Genomic DNA, 26,110 nt, shown 5'->3' with positions numbered 1-26,110 from the left:
CTTTTACCTGCAATCCCTGGACAAACCACACAGAGTTTAGGAATTACTGAACCAAGACCCTTCTACGGCTCATTTAGGGCAGCTCTACATTGCTAATTACTAAATTGGCAGATTCTCTTTCTTTCTTTCTTTCTTTCTTTCTTTCTTTCTTTCTTTCTTTCTTTCTTTCTTTCTTTCTTTCTTTCTTTCTTTCTTTCTTTCTTTCTTTCTTTCTTTCTTTCCATCCATCCATCCATCCATCGATCTATATCTGTCTGTCTGTCATGTTTACCTAAGATCCTAATTATTTGTTAGTGTTTTGTAATTATATTTATTTTTAATAATTATTATTACTACGTAGGTTACTTTTATGCATGGAATGTATGGCCTATAGCTTCAGAGGATAAAAGATGCCAGATTGAGGATTTATTTTAGAGGTATGTAAGATTAGATCTGATTGTCCGCTGATTTTTTTGTATGAAAAGGACAAAATAAATCAATAAAAAAAGTTTGATGCTCTTTTGGGCCTGGATTTTTGTCAAAGCACAGAACAGGATAATTTTATTTTTAATATTTTGGCTTAAAATATACTTGAAATAAAAAAAATGTACATGTAATCATCCATCAACAATTAATTTGATTTAATTTTGAATTTATTTTGCACATTTTAAAAATTAGGTATAGATTTTGAATAGAAACCAAATTTATCATTAACAAATATAAAAGTTTGATTATTATTTTATACTGCCAAACATTTTTTAATCGTTTTTGTCTTGTTTTCAAATCAAGTGCTCCAGACGTTCTATGATGAGTCCAGCACATATTGGTTGAGGCATGTGCATTGGCTGTATATTTTAATGTGAAAGACTACATGTGGTTGGTCTTGCGGTGGATCCAGTATCTGCTCATTTGTGATGTATAATTGAACAGAGCAGACGTGGGTCTCTCTGAGGGTCCACACTAGCTCAGACCACTGGGGTTCAAGGGAAATTTTCCAGGACTGCTTGAAATTAAGTTTCCGAATGTTTTTTAGTCAAAGTTTCCAGTAGTTAAAATGCATTTATTCACTTTAGTTTATAATGAGGTGTGTGTGTGTGGATGAATGAAGTGTATAAGGAGGTTTAGACTGTGATACCTGTGCCTGATACAGACTGCCAGGGTCTCGAGAACCAATTCCTACGAAGGGGCGGTTGGCAGGTGGCGTCCCGGGAGCAGAGTATGCTGAAAAACAGGTAAAAACACAAACCATTGCATTATGATGTAAACAGGGCTGGATTAAGAACATATTGGGCCCTGAGGCTATAGCAAACCCAAAGGCTCTATTTATTTTATGCCCATTTATTTATTTAAATTATTTTATTATTAATTTGCTTGAAATTTAATTTCCCACTTGATTTATAATAGAATATTATAAATGTTTTCTATTTTACTAAAGTATGCATACAAGCATACATAATAATTCACATAAACTTTTACAATTTGAAAAAGCCTGTCAACATAATAATAAAAAACACATTTGCATTACTTCCTAAATGAGAGCTTTAAAATAAATACTTTAAATAGGGTAGGTTTTTAAAAAATTACTTTATACTTTAGCTGAGCAGAAATCTCTCAAATATCTTTAAAATCCATGCTTCTAATTTCCCGTATTGTAGAGTCAATCAATTACAGAAGGTTAGCTTTTTTTTTTTTTTTTTTACCTCAGATATATTGTCTGATGAAAGCCAGCACCAGTATTTCATTGCTCAGGATTATTACTAATGAAATTCGTTTATTTAAAAGTTTGCTTTTTAACTGGTTCAGTTAAGACTTAAACCATGTATTTTCTTAAGGTAGATACTCAACAGTGATGGAAATTTTGATAACTGTGTGTGCAGGCTACCTGCATTTAATTTGGTTGAACACTTCCGTTATGAGTCCATTCTGCATGGTTCCATCTATCTCGGCTTCTCATACCGCATGTTATTAACGGATACTGTTTTAGTTTTATTTTGCACTTGGTTACCTTTGACTGTACCATTCTCATGGTAGAGCTGAAGTAAGTGACTGTCCCGGGAAATAAAAGACTTTCCCGGGGAAAACAGAACATCTGTTCAGCCTTACTGGGGAATAAATAGGGCTATTTAAAACTCCTATTGAGCTACAGCTACTTCGAGCCATATAGTTTAGTAATGTCACTGTTTTTAAACAGCAGCGAGCTAAAATTAATTCTTCATATGTGAAAGCATAACGAAAAGAGGTATTAAAATTAATTAATCAGCCAATCAAGGGTACCCTCTTCCTGCGGGCCCTGGGGTTTCAGCAACGGCTAGCCCTTATATTAATCCAGCCCTGGATGTAAATGCGCATTGATATTGACCAATATGTGACATTGTTTTAAACAGATTCTAAATAAAACCACAGCAAATACATTTTTAGCATCACATTATTTGGATGATAAACCCAACAAAAATTGTCATTTTTTACCAGCACTTTTTTATGCTTTGTGTATAATTTGTATAAAATTTAACAAGATGATTCAGGGACTGGTGCCCAAAAATAAATATCACACTTCATAACATTACTGGTGCATCCCAAATCACTTACTTACGCACTATTCTACACCATTTTATAGTATAAATAAGAAAGTAATGCATTCACAGTGAGCATCTTTAATACCTGGATGATACACCAATCTAACCTATACAAATAGAAGTGCGTGATGTTGAACACTTTATACACTCAACAGTTGCAGCTTTGCTATCAGAGCTATCGAGCGCTGATGTTGGATTACTTTATTAAGTTTGATTTTGCAAGCAGAATTCTCCAACCTATGCAATTATGACTCCCTAGTGAATTTGCTTGTACTCCTGAGAGGCACTACTTAGTAGTCTGCTAATTTATTTCACTAATCTGGCAACCGGTAAAGGTCAACTGGGAAGCAGTTTGAATTTCCATTAGCAAAAAAATCATTAGCGTTCCATTTGGGATGACACTAAACTCATACACTACATGGTTGAGGTTATAATTTCATAAGTGAATAGCGTTTAGAGTGTCATTTGGGATGCGACTTCAATGTATTCATAAGATACAGCCTTTTACTATAATAGTCAAAATGGCTGTTGCCCAAATTTGACTAAATGCCTAAAATATTAAACTTAAAATCTTTTCTGACAATCTAAAACAATTAAAATGTAAATAAATGATGTTAATCGACTTGCCATTAGCCAAGAAATTGAATTAACGTAAATATCGGTGCAAAATTGAGTAGTTGGTGGTGTTAAAGAGTTTAAGATTCTAGGTTTACAGCGGTTAACATTGAGTAACCTTCTATTTCTGTGCCAAATTTCATAACTTTCCCAAAAGCTGTTTTATGACATGCCACATACACAAATAAACTGATAGAATATGTCTAAAATGCTGGTGATTCTGTGTTTAAATCACACAGTTATTCATTACTATATTCAGTTGAGATCTTAACTGCAGTAAGTGTTTATGGCTTGCATCTGTTTCACTCAGACACTGAATTGAATTGCAGCAGTTGGTCACGGTTTCTGTATTTGTTACTGCTAGACTGTGTAAATAAATACAATGTCTGGCGGAGGCTCATTCTGTTGTCTGTTTATGTAAATCCAGCCTGTTGTTAGGGAATGTGCGCCTTCATCTCTCAAAGAGCATAATATCTGCAATTACAGAAGCTTTATGTTTCTCAGGAAATTCTCCCCTGTTGGTAAACACACAAATTAAAAATCTCCACATCCATCTTTATCAGATGGCTCTTTGAATAAGCGGACTTGATTACGAGACGCGATTCTAGCTGAATAATCCTGCTGATCATTGAATCTGTCTGTGTGAGATGGCGTATCGAGGCGATTGATCATCTGGGATTCTGCAGCAGAGCGGATGGCCAATATATTGAGCTGTTCTCTGCATTAATAATTAAATTAGCATGATTAATGGACAGGGCGGCAAGCACTGGCCCATTAAAGCTGATCGACTTGTCATCTAAATGTATTTGTGTTTGTACAAGTTACTAAAGGAAATACGCTTACTGTGTTTTTCTCACTGAAACATAGATATATCAAAATTTTTAGCCCTCCTGAATTTTTAGCCCCTCTGTAATATTTTTTCCTCAATTTCTGTTTAACGGAAAGAACATTTATTTTTAACGCATTTCTACATATAATAGTTTTAATAACTCATTTCTAATAACTGATTTCTTTTATCTTTGTCATGATGACAGCACATAATATTTTACTAGATATTTTTCAAGATATAAGCATTCAGCTTAAAGTGACATTTAAAAGCCTAACTAGGTTAATTAAGTTAGGTTAGGGTAATTAGGCAAGGCACTGCATAATGATGGTTTGTTCTGTGGATAATTGAAAAAATATATTGCTTAAGGGGGCTAATAATATTGATCTTAAAATGGTTTTAAAAAAGAAACACTGCTTTTATTCTAGCCAAAATAAAACTATAAGACTTTTTCCAGAAGAAAAAAATATTATAATAAGTAATAAAAAGTTATATGAAATCCTATGAAAAATTCCTTGTTCTGTTAAACATAATTTGGAAAATGTAAAAAATAAAATATATACAGTATATTGACCTTATTCTCCGCAGACGAGCGGACGCTGCCATTTGAATCTTTTTGGCACGAGACTTCCGGTCTCATTCACTTCCATTCATTTTTAGACATTAAAAACTGCTCGTTTCGCTGTTTGATGTTGCAAACTGATATTTCCTTGTTATATTATTCTACTTGGTCTGTATAGTCATGCAAACATTTGTTTGTAGAGCAAGTAGTTTGACCGTTTTTTGCTGTTTATTATTCCTTGTCATTTCTCCCATAGGCGACTGAAACGGAAGTTCTAAGACAATCGCGAAAACAGGCGCACTTACGCATTTTAGAATAAGGTCAATACAGTGTATATACTATATATCTATTTCTTTTCGGCTTAGTCCCTTTATTAATCTAAGGTCGCCACAGCGGAATGAACCGCCAACTTATCCAGCATATGCTTTACACAGCGGATGCCCTTCCAGCTGCAACCCATCACTGGGAAACACATACACACTCATTCACACATCCATACACTACAGACAATTGGCCTACCCAATTCACCTGTACCGCATGTCTTTTTGGAAACCCACCCAAACGCAGGGAGAACTCCACACAGAAACGCCAACTGACCCAGCAGAGGCTCAAACCAGCGACCATCTTGCAGTGAGGTGACAGCACTACCTACTGCGCCACCTATATATATATATATATATATATATATATATATATATATATATATATATATATATATATATATATATTATAATATTCTGATTTCAACTGTGTGTGTGTGTGTGTGTGTGTATATATACACACACACAGTTGAAGTCAGATTTATTAGCCCCTCTTTATTTTTATTTTTTAAAAATATTTCCCAAATGATGTTTAACAGAGCAAGGAAATTTTCCCAGCATGTCTTATAATATTCTTTCATCTGAAGAAAGTCTTATTTGTTTTATTTTGGCTAGAATAAAAGCAGTTTTTTATTTTTTAAACAACATTTTAAGGACAAAATTGTTAGCCCCTTTAAGCTATATTTTTCCGATAGTCTACAGAACAAACCATCACTATACAAAATCTTGCCTAATTACCCTAACCTGTTTATTTAACCTAATTAACCCAGTTAAGCCTTTAAATGTCACTTTAAGCTGTATAGAAGTGTCTTGAAGACACTGTCTAGTCAAATATTATTTACTGTCATCATGGCAAAGATAAAATAAATCAGTTATTAGAAGTGAGTAATGAAAACTATTATGCTTAGAATTGTGCTGAAAAACATCTTCTCTCCATTAAACAGAAATTGGGGAAAAATAAACGGGGGCTAATAATTCAGAGGGGCTAATAAGACTTCACCTGAACACACACACATAGACACAGACACAGACACACACACAGACACAGACACACACACAGACACACACACAGACACACACAGACACACAGACACACACACACACACACACACACACACACACACACACACACACACACACACACACACACACACACACACAAACACACACACACATTATTACAAGTAAATGTGATGTATTCCTATAGTGAAAAGCTGTATTACGGTATTTTTATGTGTAGCATGAATAGTAGCGCATACACCATTAAAGGAGCCAAGACTCATCAAAGAGATATTTCACAGAAAAAGGACAATTCTGCCATCATTTACTTTTTGCCCAACTAATTTTAGTGTCTTTCTTCTGTTAAACACATAGGAAGACATACTGAAGCATGTTGGCCAAAAGCGGCTATTGACTTCCATAGTATATTTTTGTCAGTGGATGTTTTTATCCCAACATTCCTCAGAATATCTTGTTTTATGTTCAGCAGAAGAGGCGACACAGTGGCGCAGTAGGTAGTGCTGTCGCCTCACAGCAAGAAGGTCGCTGGGTCGTTGATTCGAATCTCAGCTCAGTTTCTGTGTGGAGTTTGTATGTTCTTCCTGCATTCGCCTGAGTTTCCTCCGGTTGCTCTGGTTTCCCCCACAGTCCAAAGACATGCGGTACAGGTGAACTGGGTAGGTTAAATTGTCCGTAGTGTGTGTGTGTGTGTGTGTGTGTGTGTGTGTGTGTGTGTGGATGTTTTACAGAGATGGGTTGCGGCTGGAAGGGCATGCGCTGCGTAAAAATGTGCTGGATAAGTTGTCGGTTAATTCCACTTTGGCAACCCTGGATTAATAAAGGGACTAAGCCGACAAGAAAATGAATGAATGAATGAATGTTCAGCAGAAGAAAGAAATGAATAAACGTTTAGAACAAAACCGAGTCTGTGTAAAATGTGAAGAAATGCTTTATTTTCTTTGAGGGGCTATTGGATGACCAAACATGAATCTGTACACTGTGTATGTTGCGATAAATGTAAATGATTTGTGACATAAGCCAGACCACTAACTCTGAGCCAGCCATCTTCCCTTTCACTTCAATTAGTTTCACTGGATTTATTATTCTTTGAGCCACTGTAATGAATCTAAAAATGTCTACTGCATCAATCTCCAACTGTTTATGTGTGTGTGCTACTGTTTGCTTGTTTTTTGGCTAAAGGTTTGGTGCCCTGTCAGAGGTGGGACAGAGATTGCGATTGGACGGACAGACGGATTGAAATCGTCCCACTTACTGGGGGATGTGGGTGAGCTGGAGGCTGCGTCTGCAGAGGTGGTGCTGGATTTGGACTCTGGGGGCAGCGTCAGACGGGGCAGGCCGGGGGGTGGTGGGGGGGCCAGCATCTGAGAGGAGATGTAGTGACTGGATACCTTCACCTGACCACTGCCATTCAGCTGCAGAGGAAGAGAGGGCAACAGTGAGCCACTGAGGGGAGGGACACCTCACTGCCTCTACACAGCTAACATCACAATACATGCATCTACTATCCCCGTGGCCAGCTGATAGATTTGATCATTTTATGGCAAAATCTCTACTATAATACTTGCCAATTTCATGGACTATAAGCTATATAGCATGGCTGACATCACGGCAGGTTTTAACAGCTGTTGATGTAGGTCAGTTTTGGCGCACTAATGCAGTGTTCCATTTTGTTTAAAAAGTGAGGATTCCAACATGCTACTTGGAACAACACAACAAAACTAAAATGTTTCAACACTGGTAAAGATGCATTATTCAAGGAGCACTTGGCAATACACTAGGGGTTAAAGGGATAGTTTACAGAAAAATTAAAAATGCTGTTAGTATTTACTCATAATCATGCTCTTTCATATTACTCATATGGCTTTTGTTCAATCAAAAGAGAGATTTATTCACCAAACACTTTGACATTTCAGAACAATCATAAAGAGCTTGTAAAATAAATCCATTGCTTTATATGAGGATTATATCCTTATTTATATATTTAACATTCATCTTTATACACATCAGAGTTCTGGGAGTATACTGTAAGCTGTTAAATAAAGAGCAGATATCGCTCATATTTTGTTAACATGTATTTTGCTGCATATATATTTATGCTTTAAATGCTGGCTTCTCAAAGACAATTAGACAAGACAAACATTTCATCAATTCATGCATTTGCTGGAAAATGTACATTTGGTAAAAAGATCTACTGGTAGTACAGTAAAGATTTCAAAATTACAGATAAAACATGTTAAATAGAGAGAGACAGTTGGGTAAATAATAGTAAATAACCATCTCTGTTGATTGCACACATGCAAACCTAAGCTAGTGCAATTTTGCATCATTTTCCATGCATAGGTCAAAATTTAGAAAGAAATTAGTAAGAAACAACATCACATCTGATTTGCATGTTTTTGTGTTTATATGTAGAGCACTTTAGTACACATTGTGGTTGGTTGAAAGTGCTTTAGAAATAAAGTTGAGTTTGACACTGAATGGAACACAGTATTAGTAAAAACATCAAATTTTTTTTTAAAGTTTGACATTATTCTCTCTGCTGCCCTCATCTGCGTTGGAGCACATACTCTGCAGATAAGTGAAAAAACCCTGTTTATGTGTATTGTTTACATTATTGTGTCACATAAAGTGGTTATCCGCTTGTTAAGTGTGACGTCATGTGAAGCGGCCTCTGTGTCCAAGTGCCATTTCAAACTGCATGGGGAAACTCATCAAACGGTAATAATAAATGTTTAGAAAGCAATGTAATACTTTCGAAAATAACGATTGCAATGTATATATCCATGCTTGATATATCGGATAGCCAGAAAGTTATTCATTTTTTAAAATAAATTGTCAAAAGTTCAAAGACTGTTGTGTACACTATGATTTTGTATCAAATTCACTTTGATGTGTGATAGGACTAAAAAGATCATAAACAAATTTTTTATTAATTCAAATGAGTGGCAGCTTGGACCTGGAAAAGGTATTCCACACGTCACCGATACATCACGACTTAACAAGCGGATTCACAACTAGGAAAATGTGTTTTTTTTTTAATAAGGCTTGACTGTTTATGCAGTAGAAAGATTATTTTAGGATGAATTTGGTGCAATGTTGTTTGGAGAAAACAAAAAGGGGCTGTGGAAATTTCTTTTGCTCCAAAAAGGTTGGATAACTTCAGCACCCATAATGCATCAACTGTGAGTGATGATACAAAAAAAGTTTCATTTGTTTGATTCTGAAGGCAATCACCTTACTTTTTTCCAGGGCTGTTTATAACGAAGTTGATATTTAGCTGCACTATGTTGGTGCTTCGTAACATCAAATTTTTACGAGGTAGGTTATTAGCTCAATGCTCAACCCTCAACCTGGAGGACCAGGACATACACACAAACACTACGGACAATTTAGCTTTCCCAATTCAGCTAAAGCGCATGTCTTTGGACTTGTGGGGGAAACCAGAGCACTCAGAGGAAAACCCCCGCAAACACGAGGAAAACATGCCCCAGTGCTACAAACTACGCCACCCTGAAGACATTACCTATTGCACTTTAATAACCCATGATTCTAAAACTCTCAAAATGTGTCCGTGTTTTATACTGAACATGATAATGTTTTGCTGCCTAAATTCAGTTCTCCAGAGATTTTCCTAAACATGCTGTAGTTTTCAAATGTACTTAATTTTATTAGACATGCATAGAAGAAAAATTGTGTCCCTTAAAAAAAAAACAGTAGTAGAAAGTCCAGTGGCACATTGTATCTCCACCTCCTCATGGCATCAGCAGTTATGAGGGAGAAACAGAGTAACGTTGTGTGCAGTGTTCTAGCGAACGGCCCATTATGCATTGCTCTGTCGTTCTACCCCGGCCGCAAATCCATAAAACCCTCTATCATGCTCTCTTTCTCTCTCGGAGGGTTTGGCTCTCGTTTGCATTCTGGCCGGGTAAAACTGCACACTCACTGCCCTGCACAACAATAGCTGGTGAGTGAGTCAGCGGCATTGTGGGTCGGTGCGGCTGTTCTTTGTGACTGCTTGGCTACGGTCAGACTGCAGTACTGGGAATTTCAATGAGTCTACAGAATCGGCTGAGCCCGGCTGCCACAGGGCAAGATTCAGAAATGTGCGCGTCTCTCTCTCTCTCTCTTTCTTTCTTTCCCCGTTTATGTGCCAACATCAGCAACACCTCTAGACACTGAGATTTCCTACTTCTTGGCCGTATTTCATGTTCTCTCAGGCTCTCGGTCTGACGTGGGGATGGCACATGACTCTCCTACAGGCACCCCTGAGGAAAAGTCATTCACACTTTCTGTTGGTTCTGTATGTCACTGTCAGAATGAGACAATCCAGTCAGAGCTAGCTCTTGGTCCAAAGAGTGAGAGAAGGCAGAAAGATCCCAGTGGTGAATGTGCTGGAGAGAGTGATGGGACTCAAATGACAGCCACAATCAGGGAATGAAATGAACTTTTGATTTCAAGGGATATAGTTTTCCTTCATAAGCACAATTTTATATATGCCTTTTCATTTTTTCTGTGTTATGTTAAATTATTAATTTGACCAATTACTTAAATCAATCAGAATATTACAAAACTTCTATTTCAATTGTATGAATAAAGAGAGCACTCTTTTATGAAAAGCAACCCAGGCTCATTGGACAAACATACGTTGATAATTTGTTACACGTGTCAAATGATGTATCCACCAGAGAGCGATATGTACATACTTGTGGTAAGGTATGGTTTGGTATGCTTTTATTTAAGTAAATGTAAGTAAATTAAATCTCTTTAACTTTAAGTTAGGGGTGTAACGAACAAACGTTACATGCTTTAATTGTTGTTTTAGATCCTTGTGATGTAAGAAACAGGTTTGCAATATTACTACAGGCCACTGGGTTGCACTAGAGGGGAGTGAGAACTGGATATATTCCAGCTCACCATAGAGCAAGTGAGTCTTGTTTGGTAGAGGGAACCATATGGTAAACTTAGGCTACTGATCCACTCTGCTTCTGATTGTTTTGAGAACATTACTGTTGCTGCTCAAATGTGAGTATTGAATAGTGGTGGGCAAAGCGAGGCTTCATGAAACACTGAAACAGTCGAAGCAAATGTGTCGAAACGTTTCGAAACCCCACTCTACGGTGACAACTAGTGGTCATTTTTTATGTATTGCACTGAAACAGCTTCAGCAAGAACATTTTAGCAAATTGAGGTATTAAACCCCACTTTGTAGAAGTATCTATTCAAGAGATTAAGTGGAGCGGTTAATGATTCTGACTTCCATGCGGGGATATTTTGAAATGCTTTAATACCAGTTGGTAATGCTTTGTTCTTGTTTCGTTTTGTTTCAACATTGGTCTGACATCCGAATAAACACGTAGTGAATAAATATGTCTTGTTTTGGTATTAAAACAGGGTTGTTGCTAGATCAGACACAGTTGTGGCCAGAAGGTATCAAGAATTATTTATATTATTCATTAAATTTCCCATTTATTGTATTTCATTAACGTCTATCCAAACCCTAAACCCAACCATCACAGTACTGTAAAAATTTGTATTATTGTTTTAGTGTTACAAAAATGATGCTTTATTGATGGCGTATCCGCAGCTGTAATCTATTTAGGCTACACCATAAAACAGAAACATGATTAAAATACATAAAACCATGATTTAGGAGTATTTGTACAAGTCGGGATTCGAACCCAAAAGTCATTGGAAGTATAGTAACAGCCTGTACAGGCACAGTCCTCCAGGCCATATGAGACAGATATTGGAACAGACCCCGGTAGTTACATGCAGATTCGCCAGGTCTCGAAACGCTTCTTAACTGATCGATGCTTTGAATCACTTTAGTCACGTGACCAGGGGTTTCAAAACACTTTAGTCACGTCACTTGGGTGTTTCAGATCATGCTTCGGTGCAGTGTTTCGAAACACTTGCGCTTCGAGATCTCGAAACTGTGTCGAAACGTCAGCCATCTCTAGTATTGAATAAGTTTTAAGTTTTGAAAGTATTTTCGATATTTAGTTGTTATTTACCCTATGTTTTTTTCTTATGTAGACAGGACCTGTTGTACTAGAGATTTACCAATGAGGTGATTGTTGGTGCTTTTAATAGACTTCAATGATTGGGTTTCAGCAATAAGCATGCACAATTAAAGTCCATGTGAACCAAAAGTTTCTATTTTACTTTAGTATTGTGACACATATCCAAGTAAAACACAATACTGACTAGAGGGCGATGTTTTATTTTAGCATTCCTCCTCACCATCTCTCACTCACAGCAACCTAATGGTCGGAGAGTAGTGGTTATTCTGGCCAAGCTGTCAAACTGACAGAGAATTCAAGCTAATGTTTTTTTTTCAGTTAATTAACTTGCACAGATTAATTATTCACATCAAGAATAACAGTGTGTGCTAACAAAGTAAAGTCAATTTTGTTTTACTGAAGATCTCCATAAAGTTCAAGTGGCCCTTTTGATTGGACTCTGACTAAGCCCCCCCCCCATCCATGTGAAGCTGATGAGCTCCTGTCTGTGAGTGTGTGTGTGAAAGGGCTGATGGATGTCGCTGTTTAGACTGCAGGTCGCTTTAACGGAAAGGGTGAAATCTGACCGCGTGGAGGCTGCGTGCTTCTACAAGGCAGCAGTCAGCTGTTTTTGGCTCACATTACATGGGCTACGATCCATGTAGGGCACATGATGGCTTGTTTATCTGTCTCTTTTTCCTTCTGTCTGTCTCTCTAACACTCACTTGCATGCTCACAGACACACACACAGACAGGACGCAGGAAGTAATCAGTTGATCTTGTAATTCATCCTTTCTGGTGTAATTTAAAGAGGTCATAACATGGATTTATTATTATTTATTTGTTTTCCCAGAGGTTTTTTTTTTCTGCCAGAACAGTAAATTTGAGCTTTTTCCCACTCTCTATCTCTCTCTCTTTCACTTTCTGATCTGTAGAATTAAGTGAATCTTTTAAGCCAACTGCTAAAGTACGAAACTATACTGCATGCTCTGAAATGATTCCAGATACACGCTGTGATAGTATTTTGATAGTATGCGTTGGCCTAAACTAAATATTAATAACTAAATACTATTTTGTCAAAGAAACATGTAAATTATGGATACATAAGAAAAAAGTCATACATTATATATAAATTTGCACTACTTGATTTTTATTCGCAGTTCTTTATTTTTGTTTGCAAAATTCCTTTTTTTTTCTCAAAACTCAATTTTCTCTTTGCGGTTTCTTTAGATTTGCATTATTTTACGTATTTTTTGCTCAATACTTTATTGCTTGTTTGCAAAACTTTCATGTTGCAAGTATATATGGCCCTAGATTGACTCCATACATGTCTCTTTAAAAAAATCTTTTACGATACACAAAAGAAAGACATGAAACAAAACAACACGATGATGGCAAATAAAGGATACATTTTCATTTTTAGGTGAACTGTCTCTTTAAGAAATGATTCAGTTGAATTCAAAATGAGCACATTTCCTCCACTTATGCCGAGTTCAGACTGCATGATTTTAGCCCCGATTTTGACTCGACAGGTTTTGTGAAATCGCAGACAAATGCCTGAAATCAAGCACTGATTTGCATATGTTCATGTGAGTAACAACGACACAGTGTGAACTATCAAGGGCGCGATATGAGAGAATCACCAATAAGTCGACAATGCTCGTGAGATATTTGGCATGCTAAATATCTGGAGCTGTCTGCGATTCAAATCATGCTGTGTAAATTGTGTTCTGACTGAAAATAACATCAGCGATCCAGCCAATGAGAGAGCAGCATTCACTAGTATGGGTATCTGCAGGCCAAAGAGAGGTTGGGGGAGAAGTCAAAAGTGCTCATTTTCAGTTTATCTGGACCCAAAAAATGGAGGAAAAACTAGTGGAAATTCGGCAGGAGCACCGTGTCTGTTTGACGTGTCATCTGAGCAATATCACAACATGATTATCAAAGCCACACTTTTTTGTCTTTAACTTTTAAGTTCAAATTTGGACAGCCTATGATATGACCTCTTTAAAGTACAAATTCGACATTTCAAATCATTTGTCAAGCTGACTCATCCAGTGAGTAACACGGCAGGCTCAGAGCTGTGACTGGCTCATATTGGGCTCCTACCAGAATTATGGCTGCTGATTTATTGAGGCTGATGCCGGGATTTGTTTTTACGTACCCTCATCTGTAAGTGTGATGAATGCAGAAAGTCATATGAGTTGTGTCTGGAAGCTTCGTGGGATGATCTTACTGGGCTGGGCTGTTGATTGGACGGGTCACAGGCCAGAGAGACCAGGTCCTTGAGCGGGTCTTGAGAGCTGAGGTGCGGCGGGTACCGGATGGCCGTGTGAGGGAAGTAAGTGGAGGCGGTTTGGGGGAGAATGGGGGTGCCTGGGAAGTGCAGAGACGAGGAGGGATGTGGACTCCGGGAGATACCTGGAGACACAAAAACAAGCTTTAACATTTATTCACTTATAACCAATATTGTTTACTTTATTTTGTACTTTTAGGACCCTGGTCTACGTACAGTTGAAGTCAGAATTATTAGTCCTCCTGAATTATTAGCCCCCCAGTATACTTTCCCCAATTTCTGTTTAACAAAGAGAGGGGTTTTTTCAACACATTCATAAACATTATAGTTTTATTAACTCATTTCTAATAACTGATTTATTTTATCTTTGCCATGATGACAGTAAAAAATATTTTAATAGATATTTTTCAAGATACTAATATTATGCTTAAAGTTTAAAGGCTTTTGAACTTTTTAACTAGGCAGGATAGGGTAATAAGGCAAGTCATTGCATAACAGTGGTTTGCTCTATAGACAATCAAAAGAAATTGCGTAAGGCACTAATGATAATGTTTTTTAAATTTTAAACTGCTTTTATTCTAGCCAAAATGAAATAAATAAGACTTTCTCCAGAAAAAAAAAATACTGTAGGAAATACTGTTAAAAATTCCTTGCTCTGTTAAACATGATTTGAAAAATAAACAGCAAATTCTGTTCAAGGCACTCGGAAAATGTGGAAAAAATATTAAAAGATTTGTAATAAAAATTTAAATCTTTAAATATTTTTCCCTTATTTTAGAGCACCGACACATTGTTTAAGCTACCCCTGAGCACTTTTTGTTTGATTCTGGATCATTTAAGAAAAAGAAAAAAAAAAAACAAATCACAGAAGGGCTAATAATTCTGACTTCAACTGTATAAAAAGCAACATAAACATTAGCTAAAGTATCTTGTTTTATGTTTGACAGACAAAAATAAGTAGATTTGCCATTTTGATTTGAATTAATCAGAAATTGTATTTTTCTTTGGTGAATTTATCAAAAGTGTTTGCAACATTATAGTTTCTCTTGTGGTGCAGACTTTTGAATTCAGAACAATTTATAAAACCACATTTTTATTAATATTTTTGTATATTCCCTTTGTCCTTGATTTGATTGTTTCTTTATTCTTTTCATCCTAAATAGATGTGGATTTTAGCCATAGACCATTTTGAGGGATGTAAACAAAAACAATGGTCCCAAACTTATTTCCTGTTTTACATTTTTAATTTCTATAGCTTCTGAGAATCCAAAAAGAGCCACATATTAACAAATAATGTTATGATCGCTGTTTCTAACAAAAAGTTATGATTTTTACAGTTATGAAATAGTTTGATAACAAGCGGAAAATTATCATGGACCAATGACATGACCACATCATTAAAATGGTCTATTGAACAATATTTGGATTTGGAGTTGAAATAACACATCAAAGTATACGACAGTCCAAAATTGTTTTTGTAACAAAATGAATACAGTTGCACTATAAAAAAATACAGCCATCAAATATATGGTGTTCCATTTCTATTTAGCAAAACAAATAAAGAACCTGAATGCCTCACAATTAGTCCCCGTAAAATATATTTTAAAAAAAGTAAAAAGTAAAAGTAATGTTTCCTAAGCACCAAATCATCAAATTACAGTGATTTTAGAAGGATTATGTGCTAATAAATGCTGAAAATTCAGCAATTTAAGATATATTTAAGCTGTTTATGGGCAACATGGTGCCTCAGTGGTTAGCACTGTCGCCCCACAGCAAGAAGGTCACTGGTTTGAGTCCCGGTTGGGTCAGTTGGCATTTCTGTGTGGAGTTTGCATGTTCTCCTCATGTTCGCGTTAGTTTCCTCAGGGTGCTCCGGTTTCCAAAGACATGCGGTATAAGTTAATTGAATAAACTAAATTGTCTGTAGTGTGTGTGTGTGTGTGTGTGTGTGAATGAGAGTGTATGGATGTTTCCCAGCACTGGGTTGCAGCTGGAAGGACATCTGCTGTGTAAAACTTATGCTGGATAAGTTGGTGGTTCATTACCCCTGATTCATAAAGGGACTAAGCCGAAGGAAAATGACTGACTGAATAAAGGAATGAATGACTGAATAAGCTGTTTATTTAATTAGAAAAGTTCTGCATTGACTTGTAATGATAATAATTCACAATATTATTTTTTACTGTTTTTGTATTCAGATAAAAGCAGGCCTGTTGAGTAATAACATTTGTTTTTTTAAATCCAAGCATATCATTTGTATTTTAATGACACATCTGATAAAGCAGCATATAACTAGCATCTTAATTAAAGAGCTTCGTTGTCACGTCCCTGTCATATTTAACCATCATAACTCTCTACAGAGCACTCAATATGCTGTAACACATTTGGCAATGCCCAGAAGAGGTAATATGTGCTTGATGTTTCAGTGCAAGGCAGCATATGGCTGACACGCTCCACCAATTCATCTGAACAGCCAGGCTAATTGTTAGAGCATAATTCAGCCAGCTGTGAGGCTCTGGAGATGACATATCACTGTACCGCAATAAGAAATGACCTGACCGGGGATACTACACTTGTCTCAGCCCTATAAAACTGTGAAGGATTTAAATGTACATTTATTAAAGTCATTTGTAGTTGAAAAATAATTTAAACTTATTTATATTCAACTTCAGAAGTCCTATCTTCCATTGAAATGAACTGTGGTGATGTACACAGGTCTTTCAAACATTTAATAAGATATTTCACCCTTATGTGGTTAAAAATATTCATGTTTAAACACAATAGATTATATTTTTCTATAATTTGGGCAACAGGTAACTATTGACTACCATAGTAGGAAAACAAATACTACAGAATTCAGTGGCCACTTAGTTTCAACATTCTTCCAAAGTTCTTTTGTGTTCATCGGAAGAAAGAAACTGGTTTGGAACAAGTGTAGTGTGAGTAAATGATCACATAATTCTATCATTTTCAATTTTAAGTGAACTATCCCTTCAATGTTTTTAAACTGCTCCCCATTTTTACATTTGAGCTTAGATACTAGCGCTGCACGAAACTGGAAAAACATTTTTTTTTTTTCTGCGATTCATACTGCAATATTTCACCAAATAATGAATAGCTCTATTTGGAAAAAAATGAACACATCTATATTGATTGGGATAACTGTGTAGAGGACTGCACCTGCAAGGAAGAATAATAACCTGTACCAGCACAGATAAATAAAGTAGAGCAATTACATATATGAAGGAGTCTAACAGTATTCAGGTAGAAATAAAATACACAACTGCACAATAAAGTTGTATAGTCTTCATTGTATAAATAATTAAGGAAAATTATTCTTTGTTAAAGTTATAAATTTTTTTACAAAATAATTCCTTGTGCCCAAAACTTGCTTAAAATAGGCCTTAAAAACACATGCAACTGATAAACATTAAAAATGACTGCACTGAATTGTTGTACCTGATCAACTATAATCCTGACTCCTCGTTGCAGATCCTGCGATGTGACTATTGTGGATTCATCCCAAATTGATGCAAGGAACCAAGTGGTTTAATTCAAGTCTTCGACAAACACTTTACAAGATAAACTGATTTTACAACATTAAATGCTGTTACAGAAGCCTAAGCACGCTTTATAAAAGAGAACCAATGAGGTTCATTCTTGTGTCACATTGCACATTTGAGCTTTTGGAACAGCCAATGAGGTTTTGGTTTTTATGGGTCAAGCAGGTATTTATGTTCCCTTCATGTTTACATGTGAATAAAAGCATATTAAATATGTTCATCATACATAGCTATCTCTTCAGAAGACAGGATTATCAACCACATGATCTATATAGGTTTCCTTTTTGATCTCTTTACCAAAATTTGCAGCAGGGTTTTGGGAGAATAAGCTTTTAATGGAGGGACAAAAAATCTCTAAGATTTCATTCAAATATCTTCGGTTGGGTTACCCTTTCAGAATTTTCCACAATTTAAAATAAAAAAAGTTAAGCAAATGTGAAATATACAGTTAAAAGCTGAATTATTAGCTCTCCTATAGTTTTTTTATATATATATCTATTTCCCACGTTCTGTTTAATAAAGCAATGACCACCCATCCTCCTTCCTATAATAGTTATTTCTCTTGGAGAATCTGTATTTTATTTTAGATTTAAAAATAAAGATTAATTGTATTATTGTATTTTTTTTTCCAATACACAGAACAACACCACAACACAAACCACTCTTACCTAATTAACCTAACAGTAACCTAATAACTAAGACCAGACAGAATCCTGGAATAGTTTTGCATCCAAAAACATAACCTTCGGCCAATTTAGCTTACCCAATTCACCTACACTGCATGTCTTTGGACTGTGGGGGAAACCGGAGCACCCAGAGGAAACCCACGCGAACACAGGGAGAACATGCAAACTCCACACAGAAATGCCAACTGACCCAGCCGGGGTTCAAACCAGCGACCTTCTTGCTGTGAGGCAATTGTGCTACCCACAGTGACACTGTGATCCCCATAACTAAAAACTTAATTTATTAAATAAATAATATATTATAAATACCTTTTTTAACTTTTATTCAATGTTTACAGTGCAAATCCAATTAGATCCACTTAATTAGATCCACTTAATCTACTAAAAGACAGAAATTATTACTTTACCAACTGTATTGTAAACAAGTCATATGAAGATTTTCATATTAGTCAATAAAATTACTGAAATTAATTTAAAAACTGATTAAATATAAATACACACGGTTACACAAGTAAATAAATAGACTCAATGATAGGAAAAACATCGGTGGAAATCTGCATGTGCAAATTCCGTGTAGGTCTACTGCTAACCTAGTTTTAAAGCTAATTACTACTATCTTACTAATAAATAAATTATTAAAATTATTGTTTTAAATTGTGAAAAATATTTGATATACATATACATATATATATATATATATATATATATATATATATATATATATATATATATATATATATATATATATTTGAAAAAATATTCTCACCATTAAACAGCACTTGGTGACACTTTATTTTGATGGTCCGTTTGTTACATTGCATCTACATGTCAACTAATTTTCATTAGATTATATGTAGACTGTTAGGAGCAGTATCAACAGATAATAAGCAGACAGTTTACTAATACTCAAATAGACCATCAAAATAAAGTGTTACCTATCACTTTTAAAAGAATTTATATTTCACAGGAGGGCTAATAAATTTGACTTCATACAAATACATATTTTATATGGGGAAAAAAGCTAAAAAAAACTAAACAAACAAAGTTCTGTTAATGTGAAGCTGATTCAGTATGGGCTTTATGCAAAGACATACGGGTGAAATAATGGACATTATTTGCATTCTTTTGTGAACTTAACCTTAAAGATAATGTTAAACCAAAGACAAAGAGACATTTAGACAATATTGCATTAACTATTAAATCAATTCCTTAAATCTAAAATAAAATCGCTACATTTTATCCTGTTCAATATCCTATTTCATTCTGAAAAATATCACATTATAAGGAATCAAAATGGCTTGTGAAATGTATAAGCAGAATCTGAATGATACGAAAATATCAGATATGATAACTGAACTCATAAGTAGAAACATTTGTCCATCCCAGCTAGCCATTTGGTGTGTTTGTGTGTCCAGCTTCAAGCCTGTGATGACAGAGCGGACAGATGCATGCATGTGTGTCATCCCCTCACCGCTGTGCACTGCAATGACAGGTCTGTGGTGCTGTGTGAAGCCGAGGCGTGGAGAGCTCTCCTGAGGAGACGGGCTATCCATCTCTGTCTTCTTAACTGTAGGGGAGATTCCTGTGTGAAAAAGAAAGAAAAAGCAGAGAGAGATGGAGGAGGGGGAGGAACGTGTGTGTGCTTCGCTAACACAGAATACTGCAAATTCAGCTCCATTGTTCTACACAAGGACAAACTTTTCTGAGACTAAAGGAAAGCTTAGTCAGCTAATTAATGAGCACTGCGTGGTCACTCTCGATGCTTCTGTCAGGTCAAAGCCGTTGCTTACAGTTTGCTTAAGCGACCACAAGGTGGCGCAGTGTGACGAGAGAAGCGCAGCTCTGTCTGCTGCAGTGCAATGCAGAGAGCAACTCTTCTTGCGGCCAGGCCAGTGGGATTATGGGAAAATGTGTCCATAGCTGAGAATCTGCACGGTTATTTAAGGTCAATGCAGTGTTACAGTCTCCATACGGATGTTAAAGCTCTTCTGATGTGGATGTTTTCCAAATAAATTAATCATATACTTCTTGAGCTAACAGAAATGTCTTTGTTTTGAAACGAGGATGTTTTCTGTGCAGGTTTGGGTAGTCATTTAAAGGGCCAGTTCACCCTCAAAACAACAATTCTGTCATCATTCACTCACTGTCATGTTGTTTAAAATTTGGTTGAAGTCAGAATTATTCGCCGTCCTGTGATTTAAAAAAAAAAAAAAATTTCCCAAACAATAATTACCAGAGCAGGGAATTTTTTACAGTATTTCCTATAATATTTTTTCTTTTGAAGATAGCCTTATTTTATTTCGGCTAGAATAAAAGCAGTTTTTTTACAGCAATTTTAAGGTCAATAATATTAGCCCCCTTAAGAAACAATTGTTTTTCGATAGTCTACAGAACAAACCATCATTATCTATGCCTAATTTCCCTAACTTGCCTAGTTAACCCAATTAACCTAGTTAAGCATTTAAATGTCACTATCCTGCAGGCACAGGATGTCAACATGACGTCATATTGACGTTGTACCCCAACATTGTGGGGACATTGGATTTTGTTCGGAAGTGAATATCGGGTTGACGTCAATGCCCAATGTCCAACCAAAAACCAACCAAATATCAACGTCTAATCATGTCACACCTTGACGTTGTGTAGACGTTAACACTATGACATCTGTCAGATGTTGAATTTTAGTCACTTTTAAACACAACCTAAAATCAACCAAATATCAACGTAATTTGACGTCGTTATTGGACCTCAAAATAACGTAGTCTTTATACTCTGGCTAGACAATGAATTTTGGTCATCTGACATCCTCATCTAAATTCATTACTAGTTATTAAAACTATTATGCTTGGAAATGTGCTTAATGAATCTTCGTAAAATTGGGGACAAAAATAAACAGTGGGGCGAATAATTCTGACTTCAACTGTATATGTAGACTTGAATAGCTCTATTTCTATTTTAAAATTCATAATTTTAAACTACTCAAGAAAATTTTTTAGGGCAGTGAATTTGCATAAAATATTCCATCCAAATTACAAGCATAGCTACACAGAATCAAGGAAAGTCACAAATGAAATAGTGCTCTATGGTGTTCTGGAAAGTGAAACTATTCAGGTGCAAAACATTTATAATCAAATTTAAATAAATAACATTGTATACTCTTCATGCATAAAAAATACAATTAATCTTTGTTTAAGCTACAAACATTATAATTTCTTTTACACAACTCATATCCACACTCAGAGGCCTTAAAAACAAGCACAAAAACTCTCTATTAATGTTAAACTTCGCAACGACTTCACAATGTTCTGAACTGTGACTCCTGGTCAACTATAAGCCCACCTTGACATTACAGATCCTGCGATGTGATTATTGTGAATGCGCATATTGAGATATCGATATTGTGCAGCCCTACTCTGTTACGGCTATGTTATGGTAAGAGTAAATAATGACTGAATTGGGGTTTCTAATCTATAACTACAGTTCACTGCAAGTAACTTTTCAACTGCAGGATTAGTAGACTGCCTAATGGGAAAGTTCACCTAAAACTGAACATACATCAACCAAAATACATCAGGTGTCTTGTTTTTGTCCAGTATTACATTAAAGAAGAATGACTCATAAAATGGATGGCACTTTGAGGGTAAAAAAAACAAAACATCAAGGCATAAAAAAATTACCCACCCATCACTCCTGATCATAACTGGTCTTATGTAGCTAAATGATTGGTCTGTGCAAGAAACTGAATATTAATTATTCCCTTGTGATCATCCTGGAAACAGCAGCTTATATAAAAAGGTTTAAGTGTGAATTTGAGCTCACACTCCAGATTGTCATGAATGTGCTCAGGACTGTTAGTTAAAGTTTTGAATTAAAGCTAACGTTCAATATATTTTGCATAGACTTATCACTACATACAGTAGCTTATCAGGGGTGATGGGTATTTACATTTAGTTTTGTTGCCTATAAATGTTCGTCGACTTGTATTTTATGAAACACTATGGACAACAGTTCTTGCTAAAAACTATTTAATGTTCTACTGTATAAATAAGTAATCTCAGATAGCCAGACGGTGAGTAAACTTACACTAGATTGTCATTATTGGATAAACTATTCATGTGTATCTGCAAAGACTTTGTTTTAAATCTCCCCAATAGATATTCTACTAACCATAAGTAACTCTGCAACTTATTCTACTTAGCCTAACCTAACAGTCTACCAATGCTCTACGAACACTCTAATTTGAATTGGTTGATGTGTAGAGACAAAGTTACTCATTGTCAACAGAATGTCTAAAGAGAACCACCAAGTGCAACCATTACATTTAGACACACAAATCATAAATGAACACAGTTCTTTCTCAAACACCACATATTATCCTTCAGATCTTAATCCATATGTACCTGTAAAGGTGCACGTAAATCCAGAGCTGAAAGCAATCAGCTGGGGGATTGTTATAGAGAAACTCATTAGGAGCGTCTAGACGGGAAGTCAGGTGGGCAGGACGGTCCACGACGGGGGTTCAGCTGTGTGCTAGGCGATGAGATTTGCCCTAGAGGCTGATATGAGAACCGTGCTTTACTTCATACACTGTGATGGATTTCAGATGCCTGCTGGTTATGGTATGAGGGGAGGGCGAAACAGGTCTCCTGAGATCTTAAGCAACAGTTTTGCCTTGAGGGTAATGGGTATTCACAAGGGTGTGACAGAAGTCGGATGTTGTGCAAGGCCTGAAACGCCAACTCTGCAACTTTCTAATCTCACAGTGAACTCTGAAGGTTTAGGCTGATCTGTAGCAACAAACTTGAAATCTGTCTCTTTTCCCTTGAATAAGTATTAAACGGTATGAATTAATGCATGCAAATAGATTTTTTTTCTCTGCTTCTTAACGGCTACATACCACCTTTGATTTAATGTTGTAATAAATAAAAAAGTTAAAACACTGAGTACTACAATGGTTTTTATCTGTAATCAGTATGTTATATATTTTGTCTATGCACTAAATTTGAAAGTTTTGTGGTCAGGAAGATTTTGAAAATATATATAAACTACCGTATAAACGTTTGGGGGTCAGTAGGATTTTTACATTTTTTAAAATAAGCTTCTCCTGTTCACTAAGGCTGCATTTATTTAATCAAAAATACTGTTCAAATTATAAAATTGTCAAATGTTATTGCACTATAAAATAACTGTTCAAAAGTAGTTTATCAATTTATTTAATCATTTATTCCAGTGATTTTAATGATGAATATTCAGCTTCATTACTCTAGTCTTCAGTCACATGATCCTTCAAAAATCACTTTAATATAATAATAATAATTTATAATAATTATAATTATTATTATTAATAATAATAATAATATTCATGGTAATAGCTATCAAAGCAATAATGACTGGAGCAATAATTTAATATAAAACTAAATACAATAAGTGATAAATAAATATTTATTAAATAAGTATTAAATAATTTTTTACAATTAATAAATGAACTGAATAATTTTGATTACATTTGATTAATTTTTAAATCAGCAAACAGGCACTAAATTAATCAAAAATGACAACAAAGATACTTACATTGTTGCAAAAGATTAATATACAGTATTTAAAATGAATGCTGTTCTTTTGAACTTTTAATTCTTAAATGTATACACAAAAACAGTAACTATAATAATAATGATTTATTTATTTTCCTTCGACTTAGTCTCTATTTTAGAGGTCGCCACTATTCTCGCCAACTATTCCAGCATATGTTGTACGCAGCGGATGTGTCAACACACTAACCACAAGGCGATTGGCGCCGACTTAATAGATTTTTTTTTAAAGAATCATGTGCCACTGAAGACTAAAGCAATAACTAAAGATGATATAGATATAGATGTATATATATTTTTATAATCTTCCTGAACACAAAACTTTCAAATTTAGTGCATAGACAAAATATATAACATACTGATTACAGATAAAAACTAAAAACCATTGTAGTACCCAGTGTTTTAACTTTTTTATTTATTACAAAAAACTTCTACTGACCCCAAACTTTTGGCCAGTAGTGTGTGTGTTCCCTTAAAAATCTCCATCACTTTTCTTTTACAATAAAATCTTCCACTGAACCTTTTTAAAATTCATAAAATAAAAAGCCCAATGAGCATGCTGCACCAAACTACCATCAACATTGCATGTGCACAAACAAACCGCATATATCCTTTCTGCATTACGCTCCCACAAACTGAACTCCAAGTATTGCTCATAGAAACTTCCCCTTATACAACCCCAGAGGTGGAGTACAGTATGGTTTCTATATCAACTGTGTGTCCTACTTTATCTGAAATCAGACAAGCTGCATCCGCATAAAAATAATTGTCTAAAACGGTTTGGAAAGATGTCTAATGGTCTTCACGATGAGCTGATGGCTGTCAAAACTCCCTCAAAGACATCAAAGGCAGCGATTCTTCATAACCATTAGTTATGCCTTCACATAAGAGTGACACTGATATGCACTGTCACACAGGAGCTGCTCCCAATGTACAGTACGGCAGACATGTAGCTACATAAATCGAAACTCCTCAAAAACAGAATTGAAACCACAAATTTGCATTATGAGTTTGGCAGAAAACCAACCAACCCAGTTATTCTAGTCAATACATTTACCTAGAAGTTCTTTGTGAAATTCCAGGGAATGAAAAGTATAATAACTGAAAGGTCAAAGGTCAGATGATTTTCTGTAGAAGATGAATAGAAAGAAAATACACCGCATTTTAGAGGCTTCTGGAACAGATGCGGTGCAGCTTTCTGCAGACTTTCACAAAAAAAACGTGAGTTCATGAATTAATTAGGATTTTGGCACAACGTTCAGGAAACTCAAATCCAAGTCCAGCCTAAGCTTGTGATTTTAGACTTCCTCTACTGCAGTTGAAAACCTGATATGTTTGTCATTTGCTATCTGAAAGTGCTTGAGAAATGAGGCCCACAGACATGGCTATTTAGATGGAAATCTGCACGCACAATAGACCCCCACTAGTTGACAAATCAATTGGTTATAGCACTATTCATTGCTTAGGATCTGTGTCGACTAGATCGTCTCGTTTCAGTCACACTTGTGCACTACATAGCGACAGCAGGAAGAAAATTCTTCAGGAAACTATTTCTATGTCAATATGCTTTTATGATAACTAGTTTATGGTCGGATGTTTTGAAATATTTTGGAATTGGAAGCCATCACATGACTGTTGATATATTTAGCGAACTATTAACTAAACTATGACTGTGGTCCCTTGCTCGAAAGGGATTATCCCTTTAATAAGTTCATGGCCCGGTTTAATAACATTGCCCAATAATTTTATGCAATATAGAAAGTCTATGAATCAATTTACTTCAAAGTGTCACTCTGTATATCTGTTAAATTATACTGTAGAATCAAACACAAAACTGGCCTCCTTCCAAACTAAACTAAACAAACTATTACAAATTTACTTATTATTCAGAATATTTTTCATTAATTACAAAAGCTAAAAAAATAAAATACATATATATTTTAATAACCTATATATATATATATATATATATATATATATATATATATATATATATATATATATTTATATATATATATATATATATAAATATATATATATATATATATATAAAAACCTAAACATATCAAAATATAAAACT

The 26,110-nt window shown here is 35.3% G+C and overlaps 2 protein-coding genes across 32 annotated transcripts in view; both read right to left on the bottom strand.

The window, feature by feature from the left end:
• The window catches only part of nfic (nuclear factor I/C), a 225,336-nt gene that overhangs the window by 14,364 nt on the left and 184,862 nt on the right, over positions 1-26,110 (bottom strand). For 12 of the 31 annotated variants that reach the window (XM_073910278.1, XM_073910275.1, XM_073910277.1 and 9 more), the window contains 4 exons: positions 19,914-20,024; positions 14,134-14,318; positions 7,148-7,307; positions 1,115-1,200 (listed from right to left, as the gene is read on the bottom strand). In XM_073910278.1, the coding sequence (XP_073766379.1) occupies positions 1,115-1,200; positions 7,148-7,307; positions 14,134-14,318; positions 19,914-20,024 (542 nt within the window). Of the gene's footprint in view, positions 1-1,114; positions 1,201-7,147; positions 7,308-14,061; positions 14,319-19,913; positions 20,025-26,110 lie in introns of all 31 variants that reach the window. The other 19 variants (XM_073910272.1, XM_073910273.1, XM_073910271.1 and 16 more) reach the window with 2 other exon arrangements.
• The window catches only part of si:ch73-196i15.3, a 239,069-nt gene that overhangs the window by 97,951 nt on the left and 115,008 nt on the right, over positions 1-26,110 (bottom strand). The gene's annotated exons all lie outside the window — the stretch shown is intronic.

Source organism: Danio rerio, chromosome 8 (genome assembly GCF_049306965.1).
Source record: "Danio rerio strain Tuebingen ecotype United States chromosome 8, GRCz12tu, whole genome shotgun sequence".
Lineage (NCBI taxonomy): Eukaryota > Metazoa > Chordata > Actinopteri > Cypriniformes > Danionidae > Danio > Danio rerio.
Note: the sequence above shows the minus strand (reverse complement) of the source record. Positions and strands in the feature narration are given on the sequence as shown.